At 47.4% G+C, this 17,604-nt stretch overlaps 1 protein-coding gene across 19 annotated transcripts in view; it reads left to right on the top strand.

The window, feature by feature from the left end:
- WDR72 (WD repeat domain 72) overlaps positions 1 to 17,604 on the top strand; it is a 215,406-nt gene that overhangs the window by 10,117 nt on the left and 187,685 nt on the right. For all 19 annotated transcript variants that reach the window (XR_014785267.1, XR_014785268.1, XR_014785270.1 and 16 more), the window contains exons 2-5: positions 8,572 to 8,735; positions 9,349 to 9,455; positions 12,375 to 12,453; positions 13,784 to 13,958. Coding sequence is in view for 7 of the 19 variants with exons in the window: in XM_084816462.1 (XP_084672588.1) it covers positions 8,583 to 8,735; positions 9,349 to 9,455; positions 12,375 to 12,453; positions 13,784 to 13,958 (514 nt within the window). In the remaining 12 variants the exon portion in view is untranslated. The remainder of the gene's footprint in view (positions 1 to 8,571; positions 8,736 to 9,348; positions 9,456 to 12,374; positions 12,454 to 13,783; positions 13,959 to 17,604) is intronic.

Below are 17,604 nucleotides of genomic sequence, written 5' to 3'. Positions count from 1 at the left end.
AGTGGGTGGGGCTCTGGCTTGCACTCTGGGAGTGCTGCTGGTTTGGCCCTCACCTTGAAAGTCCAGGTAGTTAGTGGCCCAAAGTGCTGTTCACCAGCTGATCCAGGTGTGCTATCTGTGGCCCCTCCAGGACAGGAGTAGCACATGGCCACGGTTCTGATCTGATGCAGCCTTAATGCAGAAGCAGGTTCATGTGGGAGGAGGCCGTCCTTCAGAGCCCTGTGTCCCCAGCCAAGGCAGTGTAGTGGTTAGATGGTTGGACTAGGACTGAGAAGGCCCAGGTTTGGACCCCTGCTAGGCCACAATCTCTTCTGGGCCAGTCACTATCTTTCAGCCTGACCTACCTCTCAGGGCTGCTGTGAGGACAATGGGGGGAAAGAGAGCCATGAATGCCAGCATGAGCTCCTTGGAGGAAAGGTAGGATATAAATGAAGTAAGTGTTTTTTTCCATGTGTAATTCAGAGTGCTGGCATTAACCTAGGAAGCCCCTTTGGGACCAGGGTACCTCCAGGGCTGCCCACCAGTGCTTCCCCATCATCTGAGGAGGCCCTGCTTCTTCTCCCCCTGCCTGATAAGGGTAAGTGGTAGGTAGTCACCAAGGACGGGGGCTTCTCCCTGGCACAATCTAGATGAGTCTGCAGTGGCCTCCCCAGGTCTGTGCACCTGCACCAACCCTTCTGAATTTCAGGCACCAGGTGAAGATGTTTTCAATTGCTGAGGCCTTTTAACTTTGGTTGTTCATTGTTTTATCTGCTGCTACTTTAAGTTTTTGCTACTCTACTCTGAGAGCAGAGCAAGCTGCTCCAGCTGGTCCAGGGACTACAGAAGCAGGCAAGCTGCCAGAGAGCGAGCGAACAGAGCGAGCGGACAGGGGGAGCAAACAGGAGTTGGCCAGGGGAGTTCGGCAGGGGAGGTCAAGGGGGAGGCCCCTAACATTTTTTAAAATTATTTTTATTTTTTATTTTAACTAACTTTTTTCCATTTATTTGTCTTGTGACTTTCACACCAGTGGGACTGTGCTTTTAACCTCTACTGAGTAGAGGGGCAGGCACAGGCTAGTCTACAACAATCACAAAGCTAGACACAAAAAGGGAAAAGAGGCTATGGAAGGACAAGACTCTCCAGTGGTGGTGACCTGCAAGGTGTGTGCAATGTTTGTTTTCTTGCCTGAGAACAACATGGCCTACACCTGCAACAAGTGCAAGTTGATCACGCTGCTGGAGGAAAAAGTAAGTGGACTGGAGCGGCGACTGTCGACCCTCCGGGGAATAAGAGAACACGAAGAGTTCTTGGACAGAATGGGGGAACTACAGCAACAATGGGCAGACCAGAAGCTTGAAGAGCAACAGCAAGATGAGGCAGTGGGAAATGCTGAGGTGAAGAAAAATGGAATAGAGGATACTCCTTGGAAAAGGGTGACAGGAGAAGAAGAACTAGACGCCACTCTGCACCGGTGGAAGCAGTGGAGCTGTGGAACCGATTCCAGGTACTTGCGGATGAGACTGGAGGACAGCCTGCAGAGGAAGAATCACAGGGGAACCTGCATGAGAGTGAGCAAGAGGCTAAAGGTCAGTCAAACAGAGGCGATGAAACCCAGGCCTACAAGAAGAAGAAGAGAAGAGTGGTAGTAGTGGGAGACTCCTTGCTGCGTGGGATCGAGACCCAAGTATGTCGCGAAGACCCATGGACTCGCCAGGTATGTTGTCTCCCGGGAGGACAGATTAGAGACGTGACTGAAAGGTTGCCTGCACTCATAAAGCCCACTGACAGGTATCCCTGTCTTCTCATCCATGTGGGAACAAATGATACCGCCAAGCGGAGCTACGAAGAGATCACGTCAGACTTTGAAGCTTTGGGAAGGAAACTCAAGAACTTTGGGGCCCAGATAGTTTTCTCATCCATCCTTCCAGTAGTTAGAAGAGGGATAGAAAGGGAACGAAAAATACTCCGGGTGAATGACTGGCTACGAAGGTGGTGCCGACGAGAGAGATTTGGATTCTGGGACCACGGGCTATACTTCCTGGAAGATGGGCTGTTGGCTAGGGATGGGTTGCACCTCACAAAGGCTGGGAAGAATGTGTTTGGCCACAGCATGAAGAACTTCATCAGGAGGGCTTTAAACTGAATCCTACGGGGAAGGGAGATGTAATGTTGGGGGTAACAGTGGACATAGGCGCATGCACTGCAATGGAGAGAACAGCTCTGATAGCGCCCAATAATAGTCTTCAGACACATGTAGGAAGAAAGCCAGACTATGAAGCACATGGTCTTCGATGTCTCTATACTAATGCCCAGAGTATGGGAAACAAACAGAACGAACTTGAACTCTTAATACAAGAGGGAAATTATGACCTGATAGGTATAACTGAGACTTGGTGGGATGACTTTCATGACTGGAATACAGCAATTGAAGGATATAACTTGTTCAAAAAGAACAGGAGGAACAGAAAGGGAGGTGGGGTTGCACTGTATGTGAAAAATACATATCCCTGCACAGAAATACAGGAGGAGGAGCTTGGTAGCCCCATCGAGAGCATCTGGGTTGAAATAAATGGAGCAAAGAATAAAAGGAACCTGGTGGTCGGAGTCTACTACCGGCCACCCAATCAAGGAGAAGACAAGGATGAAACTTTTGAAAAGCAAATAGCCAGTGTTTTAAGGAAGCATGATGTAGTAGTAATGGGGGACTTCAATTTCCCCGATATGTGTTGGGAGACAAATTCTGCAAAACATGGCCCCTCCAGGAAATTCCTGACTTGTGTGGCGGATAACTTCCTCCTACAGAAAGTAGAGGAAGGAACTAGAGGATCGGCTATCCTTGACTTGATCCTAAGCAACAGAGATGACTTAGTGGATCAAGTAGCAGTTACAGGAACTCTGGGGGAAAGCGACCATGTTGTACTTGAGTTCTTGGTTCTAAGGGAAGCAAAAGCCGAGTGTAGTCAAACGCGTACCCTGGATTTTAGGAAAGCTGATTTTCATAAACTCAGAACAATGATCAGTAAGGTCCCATGGCAAGCGATGCTAGCGAGAAAAGGAGTCCAAGATGGGTGGGAGCTTTTAAAAAAGGAAATTCTCAAGGCACAATCACAAGCAATTCCAACAAGAAGGAAAGGTGGAAGACAACAGAAGAAGCCAATGTGGCTTCACAAAATGCTTCGGGATGACCTGAAAACAAAAAAGTGCACATATAGGAAGTGGAAAGAAGGCCAAGTAACAAAGGAAGAGTACAGGCAGATAGCACAGAATTGCAGGGATGGCGTCAGGAAGGCTAAAGCTGAGAATGAGCTGAGGTTAGCAAAGGATGTTAAAAACAACAAAAAGGCTTTCTTCAGCTACGTGCATAGTAAAAGGCAGAGGAAAGAAATGGTGGTTCAGCTATTAAATCAGGATGGCAAAACGATAACAGATGACAAAGAAAAGGCAGAGGTGCTCAATTCTTACTTTGGCTCAGTCTTCTCCCAAAAGAGGGTCTATGACTCCCCTGGCAAAGGCAAAGTACAGGCTGAAGGGGCAGGATTGCAGCTGGAGATCGATAGGCATATGGTCAAGGAACACCTCATTACCTTGAATGAGTTCCATTCTCCAGGGCCAGATGAACTGCATCCTAGAGTCATAAAGGAACTGGCAGAAGAACTGTCAGAACCGCTGTCTATTCTCTTTGAGAAATCATGGAGGACGGGGGAAGTGCCAGATGACTGGAGGAGGGCTAACGTTGTCCCTATCTTCAAAAAGGGTAAAAAGGAGGAACCTGGGAGCTACAGAGCAGTCAGTCTGACATCAATCACTGGGAAAATTCTGGAGCAGATGATAAAGCAATCCATCTGGAAGCACCTTGACAACAATGCCGTGATTACTCGAAGCCAACATGGATTTGTCAAAAACAAGTCCTGCCAGACAAATCTGATCTCATTTTTGGATCAAGTAACCTCCCTTGTAGACCGTGGGAATGCTGTAGACATTATATACCTTGACTTCAGCAAAGCTTTCGACAAAGTGCCCCATGATATCCTGATGAGCAAACTAGCTCAAAGTGGGCTAGATGAAACAACGATCCGGTGGATCCACAGTTGGCTACAGAATCGGACTCAAAGAGTGCTTCTCAATGGGACCTTCTCAAACTGGGGAGAGGTAACGAGTGGGGTACCGCAGGGCTCAGTCCTGGGCCCAGTGCTCTTCAACATTTTTATGAATGACTTGGAGGAGGAGGTGCAGGGAATGCTGATCAAATTTGCAGATGACACTAAATTGGGTGGGATAGCTAATACTTTGGAAGACAGAAACAAAATTCAAAGTGATCTGGATAGACTGGAGCGCTGGGCAGAAAACAACAGAATGACATTTAATAGGGACAAATGCCAAGTTCTGCACCTAGGAAAAAGAAACCAAATGCACAGTTACAAGATGGGGGATACATGGTTGAACCACACTACAAGCGAGAAGGATCTTGGAATTGTTGTCGATGACAAGCTGAATATGAGGCAAACAATGTGATGTGGCTGCAAAAAAGGCAAATGCTCTTTTGGGCTGCATTCATAGAAGAATCACTTCCAAATCCCGGGAAGTACTAGTTCCCCTCTACTCAGCACTGGTTAGGCCTCATCTGGAGTACTGTGTCCAGTTCTGGGCACCACACTTTAAGAAGGATGCAGACAAACTGGAGAGGGTTCAGAGGAGGGCAACAAAGATGATTAGGGGACTGGAAACAAAGCCCTATGAAGGGAGACTGAAAGAACTGGGCATGTTTAGGCTTGAGAAGAGAAGACTGAGGGGAGATATGATAGCACTCTTCAAGTCCTTGAAAGGTTGTCACAGAGAGGAAGGCCAGGATCTCTTCTCGATCATCCCAGAGTGCAGGACACGGAATCATGGGCTCAAGTGAGAGGAAGCCAGATTCCGGCTGAACATCAGGAAAAACGTCCTGACTGTAAGAGCAATACGACAATGGAACCAATTCCCTAGGGAGGTGGTGGGCTCTCCCACACTGGAGGCCTTCAAGACGAGGCTGGACAGCCATTTGTCAGGGATGCTCTGACTTGGATTCCTGCCTTGAGCAGGGGGTTGGACTCGATGGCCTTGTAGGCCCCTTCCAACCCTACCATTCTATGATTCTTTGAGGTAGAGTGACCACGTACAAATTGCCAAAAAGGGGGATGTTGTTGTTGTTCAGTCGTGTCCGGCTCTTCGTGACCCCATGGACCATAGCACGCCAGGCCTTCCTGTCCTGCGCTCTCTCCCAGAGTGTGCTCAAGTCCATATTCATTGCATCATTGATGCTATCTAGCCATTTCATCCTCTGCCGTCCCCTTCTCCTTTTGCCTTCAGTCTTTCCCAGCATCAGGGTCTTTTCCAGAGAGTTTTCCCTTCGCATTAGGTGGCCAAAATATTTGAGCTTCAGCTTCAGTATCTGTCCTTCCAAGGAGCACTCAGGGTTGATTTCCTTTAGGATTGACTGATTTGACCTTGCAGTCCAGGGGATAGAAAAGGATAGAAAAGGGGGATAGAAGGAGATATTTGCATAAAAATGGCATATGTTGATTTATACGTATAGGTGCAAGGTTAGAAATTATTATTACCAGAAGTTAAATAGAAATACAACACATCTCAGCATCTGTGTGCCTGCCTGCCCAGTCTGCTGCTCAGGTGCTGCTGATTGGCAGCTTCAAGGAAGACCCGCCTTTGCTCCCTTCGTTGGGGCCTTTCTCTTTAAATGGGACTTGGACTGGACTTCTCTTCAGATAGAGTATGTAAGTAATAGTTTATTACGGTCACAAGACCAGCAGAGTGAAGTAGCACTATAGATACAATAATATGAAAGCAGTAAGAGTTAGTTAAAATGCAAATAAATAAGAATATTATGAATACCATTCATAATAGTAAAATTTTTAACAAAACATTATCAAACAATTGACATCATCCCATGCCAACATACAATTGCAGCAGCACAGGATCTAGCCACCTTAAGAGGTTACCTGAGAATTCTGGTCAGCCAAAAGATAATCTGTATCAAACACATCAGATCTCCCAGGTATTCCTTGTACAATAGGAGTAATAAAAATATGCTGAAAGGATAGAAAGAACAATGCAGCAGTATATGGCCCACAGTCTCCACCATACCAGCTTCACAGGCTCATAAACGCTCAAGAGTATAAGGTTCTATTATATCTACCCTCCAAAAGTGCAGAAGGGAGCACATTGAACTTGGCCAGCATGAACACTCTCTTGTATTTTGGAAATGGTTGGAGTAGTTAAATAGGTTGCAGGTAAGAAAGCCCGCCCCCTATCTCGAAATTAGACATATGGAGTAGCCACTCTTATATGATCTTGTACTTTGTTATCCCTAATGTGCTGGTGTATATCCCCTTTGGCTTTTGTATGGCCCAGGGCCGGGATGGTGTTTTGCGAGAAACCCAGAGTACAGAGTTTCTCATCCACAGCCCTTTTCTATTTTGACTGAAATGCATAGGTCAAAGTCAGAGGGGCCAGACCTTGAGGGGCAAATATCAGTTTTAACCAAAAATTTAACTTATACATCCAGACCCAGGATTCAACTGAGATTTGGCCTGTCTCTAGATGCAAGAGCATTTTGGGCACACAACTCGGAAGGCCAAGAATATTTCTCAGAAATTTTGTTTGGATGGATTCCATAGCGGCAATATTAACATTTGTGTTAACACCTTGGCAGAAAAAAACTTTTGGACAGATGGTATGTGCTGACCTCCTTTCGCATAGAAAAAGAAGAGGTGAGTGATTTAGCACTCCTCTGAGCACTTGCAATGGCGTTACGAGATCTGAGTTCTCCAAGAGCCAGACAACTGGAAAATTACTCCCAAATATTTGTAAGATTTAAGCTGCTGAGTTGCGTGCCCATTTATCTGCCAGCAATGTTTAGTCTGTTTTTGAGTGAAGACTAAATCTTTAGATTTGGTATAGTTAATCACCGGTTTTTCAGTTTTACAATAAATGTGCAAGGCCCTTAATAACCATCTCAAGCCAATGCATGCCAGAGAAAGAAGTACTGCATCATCTGCATATAGTAAAATAGACAAAGGTCTATTTGCCAATTTAGGAGGGTGGGAATTTGTCTCAGAAAGCCTGTTGACCAGGGAGTTTATGTAAATGTTGAACAAAATAGGGGCTAAAACACAGTCCTGTTTGATACCAATATAAGTTGGAATTGGCCTGGTCAGATGCCCTACACAGTTGCATCTCACCTGCAGCCAAGTTTTATCATAGAGACTGAATAAGATTCAACAATGGCCTATCGATGTTAGCGGCCTCAAGTTTTTGCCATGACCTGTCCCTTGGAATTAGATCAAAAACAGACTTAAAATCAATAAAAGCTGTGTAAAGTGCCCCCCACCTAAGAACAGAAGAATATTTTTTGATCAGGTATTGTAACACAAGCCCCTGGTCAGCTGTGGAGTGCCCTGGTCTGAAACCTGCCTGCTCATCTTCCAAAAGATTTTCCTCCTCCATCCAGCTTGAAAGTTTCTCGAGGAGATGACTGGCGTACAGCTTACTGACAATACTCAATACACACTGACTGATCAATACAGGTAAATAAGACTGCTAGGACCGGGGACGACCACTCCATGTTGGCCTTAAGCAACTCGGGTGGAATGTTATCACTCCTGGGTGCTTTGCCCAATTTAAGCTTAGAAATAAGCGTGCTAATTTCAGAGGTGGGGACAGGAGACCAGTCAGGTAGATTGATTATTCATTTCAGTTTGTAATAACAAGGCTCCAGATTGTCTTTTTGCATACAGATCTCTAAAATATAATTCCCAGGTCTTGACTGGAATGTGGAAATCCATTCCACCTGGTTTACTATGCCAACCTCTGGAGACAATTCTCCAGAAGGTGACTAACTCATGAGCCCTCGAAGCAGCATTTAGATTCTGCCAACTCACTCTCCATGTCTAGAACCTGTCTAGATGCTCTAGAACCTGATAAAAATGTGGATTCACCTTTTCTATCCCCTTCAATGCTCCCATTCAGCAGTACTAAATCTAAGTCATTTACCATATGTAGGAGGCAAAACCCAGAGTAGTAGCAGATCTTGTCTTTGGACTGCCTTTCAGGTACTTCAGATAGAGGTTGTCTTCAAATAGAGGACTGTCCTGTGTAAAGTGAGACACAAGGCCACCCTATGTAGAAGGTGGGCGTTTTGAAGTGGTTATAGTTTTATCTGCTGCTGTTTTTAATTTTTGGTTTGGTGTTCTGTGTTTTAAAGTTGTTTACAGTTGTGGTCTGTTCTCTTTCAATGTATTCATAGCCATTGTATTTTTATATTTGTTATGTGCTTTGTAAGGCACCTTGAAATACGTTTCATAAGGTGGTCTATAAGTATATTAAACAAAGATTCCCCCCCCGAATAACCACATTTTCTTTGCAGACAATGGAATACCCCCAGTTAGCGATGGGGTGTCCCAGGGGTGGGTGTTCCACAGGGGCGATGCCATGTCGAGAAGGTCCTGCTGCTTGTGGTCGCCCACTCTGTCTATGAAATACATACAGATCTCTGTGTCTTGTCTACCTGCCGCTGAAATGCCTTCCCTTTATTTTCAGGTTAGCTCACCATGAAGGGCTCTGTTCAGGTTGTGACGCTGTGGGGGAAACGAGCCCCGGTCCACAGCATCACAGCCATCCTGATCACGGAGGACCAGAGGACCATCGTTACAGGGAGTCAAGAGGGACAAATATGTCTCTGGGATATGTCATCAGAACTGAAGGTTTGAGATGTTTTAGGCCAGCTGGCCAGCCAGCTGGCCAGGCTGCTGTAGCTCCTTGCCTCCCATCTTGTCCTCATTCCTTTCCTTGCACCCTCTCATCCCTGCCCATCCCATCCTCATCCCAGTTCAGAGGTGATGAAGACACTGCGGCCTACTGGTGTGCCACTTGATCATTCCCCTGCCCCCAACCACCCAGCACGTAAAAATGTTAGTCCTGTATTTGAATACCGACTTTCTGTCACAGTCTCGCGAGTGTGCGTATGAGGACATGGTGCCTCAAGGGCACAAAGGCGCCCTGCTCATAATAACGCCAGAACCCACCGCTGCCTGTCTCCAGCCCCAACTCAGTTCCTCTGAGCAGAATGCCACCTCCGCCTCTCTGCCCTCATCTGTGAGGCAAAGTATTGCTATTAATGAGAGGGAGGGTGCTGTTGCACTTGTGTCCTGCTCGTGGGCTTCCCACAGGCAGCTGGTTGGCCACCGTGTGAACAGAATGCTGGACTAGATGGACCCTTGGTCTGATCCAGCATCGGGGCTCTTCTTATGTTCTTAACGTGTCGTAAGGAAATGGCCACATTGACATTGTCGCATGATTAATTTTTTGCTGTTCTAGATTTCATCGAAACAAATGCTCTTTGGTCACACTGCATCTGTGACTTGTTTGGCCAAGGCAAGGGACTTTGAGAAGCAGCCCTACGTGGTCAGTGCTACTGAGAATGGGTCAGTCACTTTGCATTTCCCATAAGCACTCACCTTCTCTTTATTTCAATGGTGGGAAGTCCCAGAGTGGCAAGAAGGGGTCCCATCTGCTGCTGGGCAGTGGAATGCTGGTTCATGGCTTTTGTTAAGTGGAGCCACTGCTGAAGAAGATGAGCACGTTCCACTGAGAATATCTCCTGGGAAAACCCACGGAATAGGCTGGGAGCTGCACAAGGGCCCCGCGCTGCTGTTCATTCCTGTCTTGCTGGGGCTAGGGGCATTCTTGGACAGAGACTCCTCAGCATGAAAGGCCAGCCCAAGCAGCACAGAGTGAACCAGCCAAGATGCCACCGTCAGTAAACATAGGCTCATGATATTGTATATAATTTGGCTCTTTGAGAAACTGGTGGTGTCTGGTCTCTGGCTGTGTATCTGTGAGCTGATTACTGAATGTGTGAGATAAAATAATTTGCTTGGTTTGGCATGGAGTAGCTCATGGGACTGTAGGTGCACATCTGTTCCAGTGAATGTAGTGAATGTCACTGCTCACCAAAAACGTGATGGGGCAGGCAGGAAGCATCAGAATTTTAGACATTTTAGTAAAATGGCAGAATTTCATCCTCTTACTCCCTAAGCTTACATCTCAACTCCATATGGCTTGATAAAATAAAGGATGATAAATAGTGGGGAGTTGAGAGTAAGGAGACATCAGTGTGCTGATAACACCCCAGCTCTATCTCTCCTTTCTATCAGAATCAGGTGCAACTGCTTGATTGGTGTCTGGAGGCAGGGGTGGGTTGGATGAGGGCCAGTAAACTGAACTTAAATCCCAACAGGATGGAGCTGCTCTGGATTGGTGGCTCCTCGGTCTGGGAATTAGGGGAGCGGCCTGCACTGGGTGGGGTTGCACTCCTCCTGAAGGAGCAGGGGTGTGATCTGGGGATACTTTATAGTTCTGCCTTGTCATTGGAGGACCAATGGATGATCTCGATCATCCCAAGTGCAGGACATGGAATAATGGGCTCAAGGTGCAGGAAGCCTGATTCCAGCTGAACATGAGGAAAAACTCCTGACTGTTAGAGCAATACGACAATGGAACCAATTCCCTAGGGAGGTGGTGGGCTCTCCCACACTGGAGGCCTTCAAGACGAGGCTGGACAGCCACCTGCCAGGGATGTTCTGACTTGGATTCCTGCACTTAGCAGGGGGTTGGACTCGATGGTCTTATAGACCCCTTGCAACCCTACTATTCTATGATTCTATGACCAAAGGGCTGCAGTGGGGCAGAGTGCTTTTTTCCAGCTCCAGCTGGTTCCCCAGCAGGGATAGCCTGGCCACAGTAATTCACTCCCTGTTCTACGTGGGGTTGCCCTTGAAGATGGTCCGAAGAGTGAAGCTTGTGCAAAATGCAGCCGTGTGGGTGTTGACAGGTCCAGCTGTACAAGACCACATAACACCAGCCCTTTAAAGAGTTGCACCGGCTGCCTATTTGTCACCAAGCCCAATCCAAGGTGTTGGTTTTGATGTATAAAAGCCCTAAATGGCTTAGGACTTGGCTACCTAAAGTAGCACCTCTTCCTGTACCATCCTGTCCATGAATTGAGATCCACTGGGGATGCCCTTTTGATTATGCCATCACCTAACGAAGTCTGGACTTCCAGAACTCAAATAGGGCCTTCTTGGTGGTGGCACCTCGGCTGTGGAATGCAATCCCCCTGGAGGTTAGACTGGTGCTTGGATTGGACAGCCTTTGGCAGCGGGTGACATCAATCCTTTTTCAACATGCCTTTTGATGAGACATTTGGGCCTATGTATTAGCGTGAAATAATTCAGTAAAAATGCTGTGCATTTGTATTGGTTTTACAATACTGTATTTGTATTGTGACCCACCCTGAATTTTTTTTGTGATAGAGAGAATGATATAAATTCAATAAATAAATAATCTTGGGCCCATCCTACAACCCCACCTCAATATAGACATTGAAGCCATCCTTGGACATTTTTAATGGAAAAAAACTGAGATGCTAGGCAAGGCTCAGAGTGGATTATTCTTGGTGCTTACAATCTGTGGACAACTGTAATAGGTGGGAAAAGAGATCTAGTTGGATGCTGTGCGGGATTAAATTTCTTCATATATTAAACTAAACAATAGATTAGGGTTTTTCTTCCGTTAAAAATTAGTACCAAATTCAGTAGATTTATGCTGCAATCCTTTATGCACTTACTTGGGAGTAAACCCACTTGAACACAGTGGGGCTTACTTCCAAGTAAACATGTATAGGGTTGGGCTCTTAAAACATTCCTATATGTCTTCACTTAATACAAGGCATGTTCATTACATTTCAAATAATTTCCACACTATAAGAAAACAATACAGCCATGCCAAAACAGAGTCGGTTACAAAATTTACTATTATGGCTTATGAGAATGTCCAAGATGCTGTGCTGTGCGATGCATTAACTATTCCCCTGCTGTCCTCTGGGGGTCACTGTTTGTTCTCAGCCTAGATTGCTATGGGGAGCCAGGCAGATGATGCCTTGCAAAACGTGCAGTTTAACTTTAGTGAAAGGAAATCATTTTCTGCTCTTCCAGTAAATGATGGCTATGGTGACATGTTGATGAGCTGTAATGGAAGCCATAATGGCTGTTTTGTCCTAGGCCTGCCTTGCTTTGCTGCACGGTAGTAGCAGGAGCAACAGGGTGTGATCACCAAAACAAAATGAATGAGGGACTGGGTGGCAGCGGGGGTGGGGGTGCTGCTGCTCCTGTCAGATTCCCCCTGCACACACTCTAATAGCAACAGCATTTTCACCCAGATTTTCAGCTGCAAGATGGTCACCCAAATGGTCAGTCTACACAGAGGAAAACCCGCCAGGGCTGCATGATATTCTTATTCCAGCCACTTGACTAGAAATGATAACCCACTTCCTTTTTTGGCAGGGAAATCTGCATTTGGAACGTCACCTGTGGACAGTGTGTGGAGAATACGAAGCTTCCCTTTAGGCACACGGCAATCTGCGTAAGTGCAGCAACGTCTGGATGAAGCCCCTCTCTGGGCAGCCTCCTTCCTTACAAATAGGTGCTTCTGGGGCTCTCATGGTTCCTGTCCTAAAACATCAGGCAGAAGAACAAGGAAATACTGGATGCAGCTTGGACAGGGCCTCTGCATTTTTCCAAAGCCAGATCCACAGAAGCGCTGAGCACAGGCTGTCTGTCTTTCCCAGCATGAACTGGGTCACGAGAATCTCTTCACAATGCCACGTATCATTTAGGAGTCCCTCACTTCTAGCACAGGAACGTTCAGGCACCCTCTGGCAAGTTGCGTGATGTCACATCAGTGCAGCTGCCCTTGTGTGTCTCGTTCTGCCTGCTGGCCTTAGCTGTACTGGATGGAAGTGGCAACTCTCCGATGGCTCCCACCCTCCCATCAGGCCTTGAAATGAGAGGCGAGGGAGGGGGCCAGGCCAAGTGGGTTGCCCCCAGAGAATGCAGGTGCAGCTGCCATGGCTGGGGAAATGCAGTGGAACACAGTGCCTGTCACTGTTGCACCTGGGCTTCCTCTTTCAGCAGTGGGGTCATGAGCATATGTGCACCTGCTTGCAAGGCTGTCTGAGGGCCATGGGGTACTGCCAAGAGGGCGGTGGCGGGAGGAGGAGGATCCAAGGCCTCCTAGGGAAATGCCTCTGGCTCTTCGCCTCGTCCCATTGGGGTTTCCCTTGCAGGGATGCTGCAGGTGCTTTTTCTGCACTGTGGTGCCCTTGTAGCATTTTCTCTGCTTTTATCTGTGTCCAGCTTGGCCTGTGCCTTTGGATTAGGGTTGGTGACTGCTCACAACCCTATCTACAGACGTCAGGCATATACAGTATTCATACAGTTTTTATCTCATGTTGCCTCATATGCATGGGGTGGGGAAGGAGATAGACATGTGTGCCATTTGCCCACCACCTCACAGGACCTCTCAGCTGTGGGCATGAGTCCAAAGGGTGCTGTCATCCCATGGTGCACGTGGGTCCCCCTATGGAGGGGCAAGCAGTTGCCAGAGACATGTCACAGCCAGGAGTCTCCTCTTTGTTGCCTTTGGCACGGCACAAGGGTGGGGTGGGCTTGGGAGGGCGTTGATGGTGGTCTTCTTCTGTTACAGGAACCTCACGGTGCCAACCGGCGCTTGGGCAGCCACGCCCCTCTTGGGAGTGAGCGAGTTCTTTGCCTCCATATCTGAGGGTAGCCAAAAGGCATTTTAATGTGCTTGACGAGGTTTTGCTTTCTAGCATCCTGATTGGAACCTATAAGAGGACGCAGCTTTGTGTGGTCTTGCTGGTTAACCTGTTGTGGTTTCCCCCTTTTCTCAGTATTACCACAGCTCGTTCCGCATGACGGGAGAGGGCTGGCTCCTGTGTTGTGGGCAATATAATGACATCCTCATCATTGATGCCAAAACATTGGCCGTGCTACATGCATTAACATCTTCTCACTCTTCAGACTGGATCAGCTGCATGTGCTTAGTACACTCGCCCAGGATCCAAGGTACACTTGCCGTTAAAACCATGGAAGTTGGAAAGTTCTGCAGCTGGGGGTGGGGTACTATTGCAAATGTATGTTCATAGGGTGATCAGCACCGAAATTACAGGCATTGCCATAACCGCTTCAGATGGATGTGGTGGGGGGTGGGGGGAACAGGACCGAGGGCAGTTTTGATATTAATGCTACTTGTGTGATGTGTCATGCAGTGCAGGGTGGATGGCCTTCAAGGGGGGCCATGACTGAGTGGGTGGGCAAGTGATGCCCACCCACACTGTTGTTGCCTCTCCCAGCTGGCTTTCACTTCAGCCCTGCTTCCTCCAGGCTCTCTGCTTTCTTCTTGGCTCCCTTCTATTCCTCCTGTCCTTGCTGGATCCTATATATATTAATTAATCTACGTCCTGCCTTTACACTAAAACTAGGGCTCAAGGTGACTCTTGTACTCCTTTCTTTCTAGCCCCTGCCATCCCCATTCCCCTTGCCTTGCCCCTGCTTCCTGCTTTTTCAGGGCACAGTTGAAACAGAGACCCAGCTTCCTTTCCCTCCCCTCCCCTTCTAGAATCACTGAATTGGAAGGAATCTTGGAGGCCATCTAGTCCAACCTCCTATTTAATGCAGGATCTGAAGTGCAGGAAGTTTCTCTTAACATTAGGAAATTTTTCCTAACATTTAGCTCAAATCTGCTTCCCTGCAGTGTCCATCCTTTGGTTCTAGTCCTGCCATCTGGAGCATCAGAACACAACTTGGTTCTTGGCTTCCACCAAACCTCATTTCCATTGCGCAATATATTTTCTGTTTCCTTTGGCAATAAATAGGCCTCCATTCCACATTTAAGTCTCCCGTTAATGTTTGCATTGTTGGGAATGTGGCCAAACAGACCTTCAGCCTCCAACCGATTCTAGAAGCTGGAAGGCTGATGAGACAGGAGATGTGATTGGTGCATTGGCAGATGATGTCCCTAAGGTACTGAATTGCCAGCTAGTCTCCTTGTGGCTTTCCTGTCAGTAGTTCATAGACAGTTGGAGGTATTTTTTTGTGAAATGTTACAGGGGGATCAAAACCGGTCTATTAGCTTTGCCTCCCCTTGGCTTTCTGATGGTGTCTCTCCTGTCCAGAGTGGTGAAGTGGTTCAAGAGGAAGTGCAGAGAGACACAGGCAGATACAGGAAGATGGGCCATTGTACACCGAGGCTGTTCCTGATGTTTTACTTTCCACTTTACAAAAGATAGAAAAAATGGGGCCATGCCCACCCACCATTCATCTATTGCCTTTTGCCAGGGTACAGAAGCCCTACTTGTCCCTGAGGCTCTCCTGCTGCTGGGCATAACAACAGTTCTCCATGGCTCTGAGAATCCTGGGTCTGCTGTCACAGAGGTTGAAGGGCGTGTGGGGTGGGGCATGTGCAGAGTGAATGTGGATTGCAAGTGTTATAAATGGACAGTTGCAAGAACCAAAACATGTCTGTTTCCTGCCTCCCAGCTGAGCAGAGCAGAGCACAGCAAGCTGCTCCAGCTGGTCCAGGGACTACAGAAGCAGGCAAGCTCCCAGAGAGCGAGCGAACAGAGTGAGCGGACAGGGGGAGCAAACAGGAGTTGGCCAGGGGAGTTCGGCAGGGGAGGTCAAGGGGGAGGCCCCTAACATTTTTTAAAATTATTTTTATTTTTTATTTTAACTAACTTTTTTCCATTTATTTGTCTTGTGACTTTCACACCAGTGGGACTGTGCTTTTAACCTCTACTGAGTAGAGGGGCAGGCACAGGCTAGTCTACAACAATCACAAAGCTAGACACAAAAAGGGAAAAGAGGCTATGGAAGGACAAGACTCTCCAGTGGTGGTGACCTGCAAGGTGTGTGCAATGTTTGTTTTCTTGCCTGAGAACAACATGGCCTACACCTGCAACAAGTGCAAGTTGATCACGCTGCTGGAGGAAAAAGTAAGTGGACTGGAGCGGCGACTGTCGACCCTCCGGGGAATAAGAGAACACGAAGAGTTCTTGGACAGAATGGGGGAACTACAGCAACAAAGGGCAGACCAGAAGCTTGAAGAGCAACAGCAAGATGAGGCAGTGGGAAATGCTGAGGTGAAGAAAAATGGAATAGAGGATACTCCTTGGAAAAGGGTGACAGTTAGGAGAAGAAGAACTAGACGCCACTCTGCACCGGTGGAAGCAGTGGAGCTGTGGAACCGATTCCAGGTACTTGCGGATGAGACTGGAGGACAGCCTGCAGAGGAAGAATCACAGGGGAACCTGCATGAGAGTGAGCAAGAGGCTAAAGGTCAGTCAAACAGAGGCGATGAAACCCAGGCCTACAAGAAGAAGAAGAGAAGAGTGGTAGTAGTGGGAGACTCCTTGCTGCGTGGGATCGAGACCCAAGTATGTCGCGAAGACCCATGGACTCGCCAGGTATGTTGTCTCCCGGGAGGACAGATTAGAGACGTGACTGAAAGGTTGCCTGCACTCATAAAGCCCACTGACAGGTATCCCTGTCTTCTCATCCATGTGGGAACAAATGATACCGCCAAGCGGAGCTACGAAGAGATCACGTCAGACTTTGAAGCTTTGGGAAGGAAACTCAAGAACTTTGGGGCCCAGATAGTTTTCTCATCCATCCTTCCAGTAGTTAGAAGAGGGATAGAAAGGGAACGAAAAATACTCCGGGTGAATGACTGGCTACGAAGGTGGTGCCGACGAGAGAGATTTGGATTCTGGGACCACGGGCTATACTTCCTGGAAGATGGGCTGTTGGCTAGGGATGGGTTGCACCTCACAAAGGCTGGGAAGAATGTGTTTGGCCACAGCATGAAGAACTTCATCAGGAGGGCTTTAAACTGAATCCTACGGGGAAGGGAGATGTAATGTTGGGGGTAACAGTGGACATAGGCGCATGCACTGCAATGGAGAGAACAGCTCTGATAGCGCCCAATAATAGTCTTCAGACACATGTAGGAAGAAAGCCAGACTATGAAGCACATGGTCTTCGATGTCTCTATACTAATGCCCAGAGTATGGGAAACAAACAGAACGAACTTGAACTCTTAATACAAGAGGGAAATTATGACCTGATAGGTATAACTGAGACTTGGTGGGATGACTTTCATGACTGGAATACAGCAATTGAAGGATATAACTTGTTCAAAAAGAACAGGAGGAACAGAAAGGGAGGTGGGGTTGCACTGTATGTGAAAAATACATATCCCTGCACAGAAATACAGGAGGAGGAGCTTGGTAGCCCCATCGAGAGCATCTGGGTTGAAATAAATGGAGCAAAGAATAAAAGGAACCTGGTGGTCGGAGTCTACTACCGGCCACCCAATCAAGGAGAAGACAAGGATGAAACTTTTGAAAAGCAAATAGCCAGTGTTTTAAGGAAGCATGATGTAGTAGTAATGGGGGACTTCAATTTCCCCGATATGTGTTGGGAGACAAATTCTGCAAAACATGGCCCCTCCAGGAAATTCCTGACTTGTGTGGCGGATAACTTCCTCCTACCAGAAAGTAGAGGAAGGAACTAGAGGATCGGCTATCCTTGACTTGATCCTAAGCAACAGAGATGACTTAGTGGATCAAGTAGCAGTTCCGGGAACTCTGGGGGAAAGCAACCATGTTGTACTTGAGTTCTTGGTTCTAAGGGAAGCAAAAGCCAAGTGTAG

The sequence above is a fragment of the Heloderma suspectum genome, chromosome 11, assembly GCF_057233095.1.
Source record: "Heloderma suspectum isolate Gila_16-S chromosome 11, 16-S_ref, whole genome shotgun sequence".
NCBI classification, from domain to species: domain Eukaryota; kingdom Metazoa; phylum Chordata; class Lepidosauria; order Squamata; family Helodermatidae; genus Heloderma; species Heloderma suspectum.
The sequence above is the reverse complement of the archived record's forward strand: the minus strand, read 5'-3'. Positions and strand labels throughout refer to the sequence as shown.